Raw genomic sequence first — 9,288 nt, 5'->3', positions numbered from 1 at the left:
GATTGTCACTAGTAATCTTCTAGGTTTGCAGGTACAGTTAGTTATGCTATGTATGTGTGAGGTTGTGGCTTTCATGACTAGCTGTTGTCTAGTCATAATCATCTTTGGTCAAGTTTTAAAGTGTGTGAATATTGCTGTGTCTGTCTGAATAGCATTTAAATATACCCATCGTCACCTAAGTACCAATTTCAGTTATTACCCTTGTGGCTTTGAACTTTAGCAATGCAAGAACGTCTCCAATTTGTGTCAAACTCGTCAAACTCGAGTAACTACCGTTACTTTTCAAGGAGAATTTTGGTCCAGAAACAAGTGTTGTAAATAGAAAAAAGGGAGGGGCATTTCCCTCCCTATTCCCACCTTCCCACCAAGTTACCAAACCACCTCTCTCATCACGACCACCACCAACCCTCCTCCTCCTCCCCCACCACAATTAAAATTATTGAACAACAACCATTGCAAAATATTACAACCTTCCATAACATTAGAGAATCCAAAATTTGTTGTGATACAAAGTTGGAATTTGCCAAATCCATGAAAATCCCCCAAAACTAATATTTGTTGTACTGTGTTATGAACCAAGAACTGAGATTTATCAAAAATAAAAAGAAAGAATAATTTACCAAACAAATAAAATTCGCCAAGCACGTGAAATTTCCCCGAACAAATCAATAGAAATAGAAATTGGGTGGTTGTTGTTTCTCTGTAACTTTTCCTGAGAAAATTGCAAAACGAAAAGAAAATTAAGAAGAAAAAAAGAGAGGAAAGTTTAGAGAGGGATTGATAAGAGAGAAGAAAATGGAGATGTGAAGGTTGTCGGGGGGAGTGGAATCTAATAGCAAGTTGCCGTTGAGCTTCTGGAAGGATGGTTGTGGCTTCTACTTTGGGCTGGCCTGGGGGAAGGGACTGGGTGCGGTGAGTAGATATCGAGGAGAGGTGGGGCGCACTGGGGAACATTGGCCAAGGAGATACATGGTTTTGGATGCGGGAATTGGGGGATGGGTGTTGGGTGTTACAGTTGCGGCAGGGGCGAGAGAGAGAGAGAGAGAGAGAGAGATGGTGGTGGTAGATTTGTATTGGGTTGGGGACATGGGGTCGAGTGTTGTGGTTGGCGTGTGGGCTGGCAGGGGTGGTGGTGCGGAGGATTTCTCTCTCCCTTCTCTTTCTTTCCTTTTCCTTTTTATTTTTTATTTTTCTATCTTTCTTGTTTTGGACCGAAATGCTCCTCAATAAGTAACCACAGTTACTCTAATTTGACAAAAATTGGAGAATGTCCTTGAATTGCATCACGTGGGCAAAAATGATCAAATTGAAACTACAAGACTTTAGTAGTAAAAGTGATAAACCACGGGTATCAAAAGTGAGGTTTTGCCTAATATAGAAAAGGAGTTTGAGAAATCTGAGCAGTGCCAAATGACAAAGAGAAAACTAGATAGTTAGAAGAGCTCCTGTTGATTACTGGTTCTAAGCAAAGAGACAAAAGTTCCCAAATAACAAGAATTAACTCCAACATTTTCCACAGAATTTCCAGAGCACCTCCCAAATTGACAAACTTGCATTTAATACAATACTAAATAAACTAGGTAACATTAATTTCCCTGAACAAGAGTACAATACACTACAAGCTGCCAACATAATACACTAAGCAGGTGTGATTCATTATAAATCAAGGATAAACCTCAATGAGAGACCTTAAACCCAAACAGGGAGTAATCTTGTAGTGGCTGAAACCTGCATCAGAAAAGAGCTTAGCCCATTCTTTCTCATTCCTTTCTTTTCCTGTAGCCAAGACCATCATCAGCATATCGAAGAAAAGTTGTGTTTCCCCAGATTCCTTATCTGTATTCTTGTTCTCCACCGTCATATCTACGATAATCACCTTTCCTTTCTTGCCCTCTCTTGTAATTGCCTCTTTACATCGCTCAAGTATTTTCACGCATTCTTCATCACTCCAGTCATGCAATATCCACTGTTTGTCATGCAAAATCACCAAACAAAATCATCAATACTAAGACAATTATCAAATTACTTATGGACCCAATTTGATTTATACTTTAAAGTCCAATTGGAAAGCATACTCTGCTTCACATATATTGTATTGATCTACAAATGGAAATCTGTATTTAACAATATAATATCACTAAGGATGAGATAATTTACCTTCAAAAAAATAGCATCGGCCGCAGGAACAGCCTCAAACATGTCCCCTGCAACATATTCCAAGTTCTTACTCCCTTTTAGGTCAGCAACTACATGAGGGAGATCAAGTACAGTGCATTTCATATGAGGGAAGGCATCAGCAATGGACTTGGCCGCAGTTCCTGTCCCACCGCCGATGTCAACCAACGAATCCACTCCTTGAAACACCCTCTTGCACTCATCAATCACCAAGCTTGAGATCAACCGGGCATCGCTGGCCATGGCGTCATTGAAAAAATGCGCAAGAGTCGGGTCCTGGTTCCCATAATCCCAAAATGTCATCCCGTGCACCACGTGAAATGGCGTAGGATTGTCATTTTGGAACCAAGTGGTCAAATACTGCCATGGATCGGTTAAGATGGGATTGAGCATGGCAAGTAAGAAGGGCCTTGCGTTCATGGGATTGTCTTTCAGCAGGAGCGCGGAGGCGTCTGTTAGTACATAACCTTGTTCGCCCCCACTCAGACTTTCTTGAGCAAAGAAGCCGGAGTGGACTAAGATTCGCATGAGGCGTGGGATGAAATCAGCTTTTGATGGGGAAATTGGTAGTGCGGAGACAAGCTCGGAAAGAGTCATGGGTTGGCCATGTTTTTGAATGACATCTGGGATTCCTAATTGAACTGCACATTTGAGGGACATAGAATTTATGAAGCTGAAAATGTGGTTCCAAATGTGGGCTTGTGCTTGGAGTAGCTCATGACTTGCTCTCACTTCACTACCCATGCCTTGCTATTGGCTCAAGATTTGGTGAGAATTAGGATTGATGCACATCTCTTTATATAAGTGTGTGGAGTGGAGGGGAGCTAGAAGAGCTTAATGCCGTAAAGGAGAGAGGGAGAGATATATTCGGAAATTGGGATACCCATGTTTTCCACGTGTTAGACATGTTAATTGGCTCTATTTTATGGTTGATGGTTGACTCTATTTTTTTCTTCTACTGTATGCAATTACTGTTATGTAAACTCTTACAGCAAATAAATAACAATGATTCACAGTCAAATGTTATTTGTGCACGCAGACAATTATTGAAAACTGGCAAATATTGCTGGGGTCAGGAGAGCAAACGGAATTATAAAACTAAACTAATCCACTGTCCACACAACATGAATCATGTAAAAGTCATTATCTTTTCTCGCTAATAAAGTGGTTATTAATATATATATATATATATATATATATTGGTTATTAACATAAAACATGTAAGGAGAATGCAAGTAGCTAGTGCAGATCACACAAGAACACACTAATTTAAAACATGCAAGTAGCGTCGATGCTGTCTACTCTACTGAAAAAGGGTTTGACTTGCACATCAATAGTCTTAAGTTCGAACTCTCATACAGTAGGGACCAAAGGGGTCCCATGCCCCTTATCAACTCTCTATTTTCTTCATTTTCTCTCGGTCTCTCTTCCCTTTCACTATGCCAATATTTTAAAACCACATCACTTAAAAGACATCAGAATTTCATTTAAGTGACGTGGTTATAAAATATGCTACAAACCACGTCGGTAATTATACAAGCGACGTGGTTGGGTATCAAAGCACGTCAATCCTCAATAAAAAAATGACGTTGATCAAAAACATGCTAAACTTAAGTTGTCAAAAGCACATCCGTATTATTAAAAAAACAACGTGGTTCAAAAACACGCTAATAAACTTAAGTTCTCTCTCAACCTAATTTTTCACGCCCCGTTCGATGAAAAGTTCTTTACCTCTCAATGAAGCCCTCTCCCTATCTGCGTTCAAACCCTCTCTCTCCCTCTCTATCACATCTCTGAAGTCTTCATCTCCCTATCTTCACATCACTGCGACTTAGCGACACCATCAATGCAGCGATGCCATCGACTACAGCATGGATAAAGTCGGAACCCTAGACAATCGATTCTGAGCCTCATTCTCTCTCTGCCCAACAAATCGATGAATCATGCTCTCCCCTCTTAGCAAATCGAACGAATGGGTAGGGATCTCTCCCTCACTCTCGTTTTCTCCATATCCCTCTCAAGCACCTCTTCCTTTTCCTTATTTTTCTCACGATTTCATGTGTTCATGAAATAGATTTCTCTCTCTCTAATTTTTCCCTTTTTTGTCTCTATTTTTGGTCATAGATTTCTCTTTTCCTCTTTTACCAACCCATAAATCCTAGCAATGCAGATGTCTCAAATTAGATCCAGCACATGGTGAGGTTCATTCACCAAGAAGCCGAGGTAAAGGCCAACGAGATGTCCGTCTCTGCTGAAGAAGTACGTATCCCAATTCTATCACAACTCTCTTCTTTTTCCCAAGTTGTTACTTTTTTCTAATAACCCTAAATTTCAATTTAATATCGATCCATTGTTGTAATTCATGTGTAATCAAGTATTGTACGTGTTTTCCAATCCGAGATTCCAACACTTGGTCTCCATGTCCGCCACCTTTGCTTCCGTCTATGTTGCTGGCCGGTTTGTTCTATGTTCTCTTCTCTCTTCTCTTCTCTTTTGCACCTCATTTGATTTTGCAAAAATTTGACCTATAATAACCCGGTCCTAAATTCATAGTTAAATATTAAATTATTCAAGAAAAAGACAATTTTACCCCGGGAATATTTAAATGATTTAAGAGTTAATTTTTATCTGGGGAAGATTAAATAATTAAGAATAAGAGGAAATAAGTTTAAATGAGAAAATAAATTGGAATAAACAATAAAATAAAATGATATGAATTAATTAATTAAGGTTTTCGAAAATTTAAAATATTATTTAATATTAAAAAGGGGGCAAAAAGGTCATTTTAAGTTAGGGAAGGAATTTGGGAATTCCGATTGTACCACTACGTAGAGCTCATCGAAACGAGTCCGTAGACACGTAGTGGGCTCAAATCCGAGTTGTAACGAGAGAGAGATACGATCAAAATTCAAGTAGGGGCAAAATTGTAATTTTAAAAAACTGGTATATATGATAAATTTTGGTTCCCTCCCTTTTTCTTTGATCTAGGGAGTTTTTTTTTTATTTCAATTGGGATTTTAAAAGACTATTTATAGATTAAAAAAAAAAAACAAGTCTAGTGGATTTGAGCAGAATGTAATGATTTATAGGATTTTATTTTTGGATTTTTTAGAATCAAGATTTTTTACTTATGTATTTTAAAATATTTATATCAAGATCTATAAGATTTGAAAGGACCACATGGATTTAACGGATTATGAGTTTAAAAAATGCAATGGCTTAGAATATACCAATTAGCTAAATAAGTTTTGGTTTTATTTTTTTGAAACTAACAATGCTAACTGCAATTATGCTAGTAACCCATATCGGTTCCCAGCTACTGCAGCAAAGTCTCTTTGAGGCATTTTGTCGAACAGATGGTGGGAACCAGCATAGAACTGAGGATTGCAAGAACGGTGGACATGTACAAGAAATGTATTTTGGGTGGCCAGCAACAAACACTTCATCAAAATTGTGCATTGCTACTTGCTCAAAGCAGGCAAGGAGAAATAAGCTCAAAAGTACCACGAAAAGGTGAGCCCTGCATCCCAGGTGTATCACTTGGAGTCCGTCAAGATGTGGAATTACCTTACTCTGCCATTCCAGGTGCTCAGGTAATGGAAGATATGGGATTAGGCACAAACCCTTAGAGTTTCTCCATGCCTCCAGCACCACCTGAGGTTTTTCCCACTCCGGCACCGAGATGACGCAAAGAGAGAAGCCTTTTCGCACTATTGGTAAGTTCATTTTTTCCTAAGAGAAAAAAAAATCCCATGTGAAAAATCTCATGGGTTAAGGTGTGATTTGAGATAGGGTTTCGTATTTATACCTCCCACTAAAAAGTCTCACACAATTCCATATTTTAAAAAATCCTTTGAAATTAGCAAGTTTTTAATACCATAAGACTTTTTATTACTTATTTAAAGTCTTGATTGAATATCACGTGATTTCGACACCCTCTTTTAAAAATCCTAATAGTCTTAATGGAATACCACAAGACTTTTTTTTATCTCAAAATAATCTTTTAAAATCTCAATTGAATACACCCCCTAATTTTGGGATGTAGGCTGTGGCAGGATTCATAGAACAGGGATTATTTGATCAAAGGAACTTGATAAGATTACTGGGCAGGTGCGTATGACTTAGTTTTATATTTAAGATTGAAATTTCGGTTCTTTTCTTGCTGCAGATTGGTCAAGTCTTGTGTTCGAAGTGCAAGAGTTAAGTAAAAAATTCTTAAATATTATGCTTGTGTTGGTTTTGGTAGGTTAAATTAATTGGAAATCTGGTGTAGATGTGAAATAAGTTTGTGCGAAATTAGATGTAGAGGCATGGCCATAATCTGGACTAGGGAGTGAGGGAGACACATGAGATTTGTGATTTGATAATATGTAATGTTTGAATGAGGCGTATGTTATAAAATATATGTAATGGATGCCCACAATACTTTAGTATACCTAATCTATGTGAGATCATACCCAACTATACCTTCCGGATGACTCACCCCATTATGCTATCAATGGGAACATTTATGTAATTTTAAATGTATGTATTCTGCCTATAAATAGGCACCAATATCAATAAGAAGATACAGAGAAGATGAACAAGCCTAGAGTTCTCTCTCAATTCCTTTAGTTTTATATCACGTTATCAGCACGACTTCGCTTTCAAAATACCAACTGAGTTCTCCGATCAAACTCCTCTGCTTCATTACCTTTCTATCTCAAGCCTTAGCTGCTAACCTCTGCAACTACAAATATCCTCTCTAAAACAATATATACAAACATGTAAGAGAAGAAAGGGGTAAAGAAAACACAATCTAGATAAACACCACCCACCGCCTCCATCCCTCTATCTCCCATGAAAACACTACATAAAAGTCGTACTTGTACCAAAGAGAGACTTACCAGGGATGGGATGGAGACTGAACTGTGATCTGCTTACGAAGGAGATGCCAACTGAAAGGACTACGGCACAAAACAAGGAAAAAGAATTTTTAGTGACTATCTGAGAGATAAGTCCTCTACTTTTATTTATCCTGATAGTTTATTACATTATTATATCTATAATATTATATATATTCATATTGACCATAAAAAGCAAGTAAAGTTGTGCAGGAGAAGCTCGTGCAAGTAAAGGTGTCCATCCACTATGTTTATGAAATACACTTAAGGAGCATGCGTGGTGATATCCTACACAAAGATCAATTCTATTTATTTGTCTTTTATAAATATATGTTACTTTATTGCATCTTTCTGAAACTTTTTGATATTATTGCTAGAAGCTTTCCGCCCATACTTTTATATTTTAGTTTAATAAATTAATATATTACCTAATATATACATACAATATATAATATACTTACATGTGTTCGGCTTAACACACATATATACCTATATATATATATATATATATATACCTATATATATATATATATATATATATATATATATATATATATATATATATATATATATTTCTTTATGCTTTTATTGATAATTATCTTTAAATATGTATGGTTCCTAATAATCTGTTTGATTATTCAACAGGACCTAGGAAAGGTCACTGCCACAATTGATCATGAGAGGTCATTGCAACAATCATAATGAAATGGCAGAGATAAGAAATTGATTATCAGGGATGCCTGTGAACTCACAGCCCACGTATGATCGATTAAGACCAAAAGATCTTGATCCTTAAATATATAATGAAGGGCTAGAAGTCCCTAAATTCATGTAAATCTAAAAAAAGGCCAGAAGATCCCTTTTGTATTAAGTGGTGGTTTTATCCCTATATTTATTTATTTTTATTTAAAGTATGGAGTAAAATTAATACCCATACAAGCACATTTATTTTATCGTACATTTACTTTTATTTAAAGTATGGTGCGGAATTAACGCCCATACAACAAGCACTTTACTTTATGAATTTATTTTACTGCATATTTATTTTGAGAATTTATTTTACAAGTTCATTATGATGAATTGTATATCATGCAAGAAATTGGAACCTGACGTTCCTTGATCCTCATCATACTACATTAGAACCTGAAGATCTTTAATGATGAAATAAAATGAGAGCTGGCAGTCTCTTTGAAATTATATTTGTGAAAATATGATCGGACCCAAAAATCATTGACATGTAAACCAGGACTTGAAGCTCCTTGATAATATGATAATAGTGTCAGACACATGAATAGTAAATATACTGGCAAATGTATTATGCATGAATATTAAACATTTTGGGTACTCCGTTACTATATACAAAAAGGGACTTGCAGTTCCCTAAACTCATAAAAGAGCAATAAAATGAAAAACCAGAAGTTTCACCTATTTATTTTACAGCAGTTTAATTATTGTCTTACTTTTATTGTATCTTATTTATTTCATTTCAGTATTTTATGTGTAATCCAAAACCAGAAGATTTGAGTACATTTACTTAAATATAATTTTGGAATTTAATTCATGAAACCCGAAGTTTTATATATATGAGATAAATTTCCAAGAACCAGAAGTTCTGTAAACAAACGTACAAGATGTTTACATAGAATCTGAAGTTCTATATTTTTGATATCACAATTAGGGCATCATAAGATCAAGATTACAAAGAACCTGAAGTTTTATTGGTCATCCATATTATTTCAAAAATGGACTTGAAGTTCATATGATTTAAAGGTTTAGTGGAGACTATGTTCATATCATTATAGAGAATTGGAACTTGCAGTTCTATATTACAAAGGGGAAAATTACATAATCAAAATTACTCAAATATTTAATGCCTCAGATTTGGGCATCCGTAGGAGAATCTTTGTGTTCTTCATTCTCCTCATGAACTTGCAACACAGAAACAAGTTCCTCCAAATCTTTATTACTTTTCTCCAGTCTTCTAAGTTTTTGATTAGCCTCAGTCAGCCTTCTGCGCAGTATCAGGACTTGAGATCTAAGTGCCTGCACTTCTTGTGATCTGGCCAGTAGCCGTTGTCCTAAATTGGTAACTGATGCAGCATGCTGCATGCTAGCAACCAAAGAATCATTGACAACTTCACTATCTGATCTCAGTGCTAACAATATTTGCTCCTGGGGAGCAGTATTCAAATCAAAATTATTTTGAGGATAGGAAGACATTTTTAAGGAG

At 36.3% G+C, this 9,288-nt stretch overlaps 1 protein-coding gene and 1 long non-coding RNA gene across 2 annotated transcripts; both read right to left on the bottom strand.

Annotated features, from left to right (window-relative positions):
- Nucleotides 1-1,434: 1,434 nt before the first annotated feature.
- Nucleotides 1,435-2,937, bottom strand: LOC110771849 (putative O-methyltransferase 3). The gene is made up of 2 exons (XM_021976201.2): nucleotides 2,158-2,937; nucleotides 1,435-1,966 (listed from the first exon to the last, which is right to left on the bottom strand). Exons 1-2 carry the CDS (start codon nucleotides 2,917-2,919, stop codon nucleotides 1,664-1,666), a joined length of 1,065 nt encoding a protein of 354 aa, XP_021831893.1. The 5' UTR covers nucleotides 2,920-2,937; the 3' UTR covers nucleotides 1,435-1,663.
- Nucleotides 2,938-6,662: 3,725 nt separating this feature from the next.
- On the bottom strand, nucleotides 6,663-7,433 carry LOC148295674 (uncharacterized). Its single transcript, XR_015834430.1, has 2 exons — nucleotides 7,062-7,433; nucleotides 6,663-6,919 (listed from the first exon to the last, which is right to left on the bottom strand). It is a non-coding gene; the product is annotated as an uncharacterized LOC148295674 (long non-coding RNA).
- Nucleotides 7,434-9,288: the final 1,855 nt, after the last annotated feature.

This window comes from Prunus avium, chromosome 3 (genome assembly GCF_965620075.1).
Source record: "Prunus avium chromosome 3, drPruAviu1.hap1.1, whole genome shotgun sequence".
Lineage (NCBI taxonomy): Eukaryota > Viridiplantae > Streptophyta > Magnoliopsida > Rosales > Rosaceae > Prunus > Prunus avium.
This window is presented reverse-complemented; position numbering and strand designations above follow the sequence as displayed.

Bases quoted from the DNA above. Each gene is read 5' to 3' on its own strand.
- LOC110771849 (XM_021976201.2), bottom strand. From the start codon at position 2,919: ATGGGTAGTGAAGTGAGAGCAAGTCATGAGCTACTCCAAGCACAAGCC. The intron at 1,967-2,157 runs GTAAATTATCTC...CATGACAAACAG, and splicing joins CCGATGCTATTTTTTTGAAG to TGGATATTGCATGACTGGAG.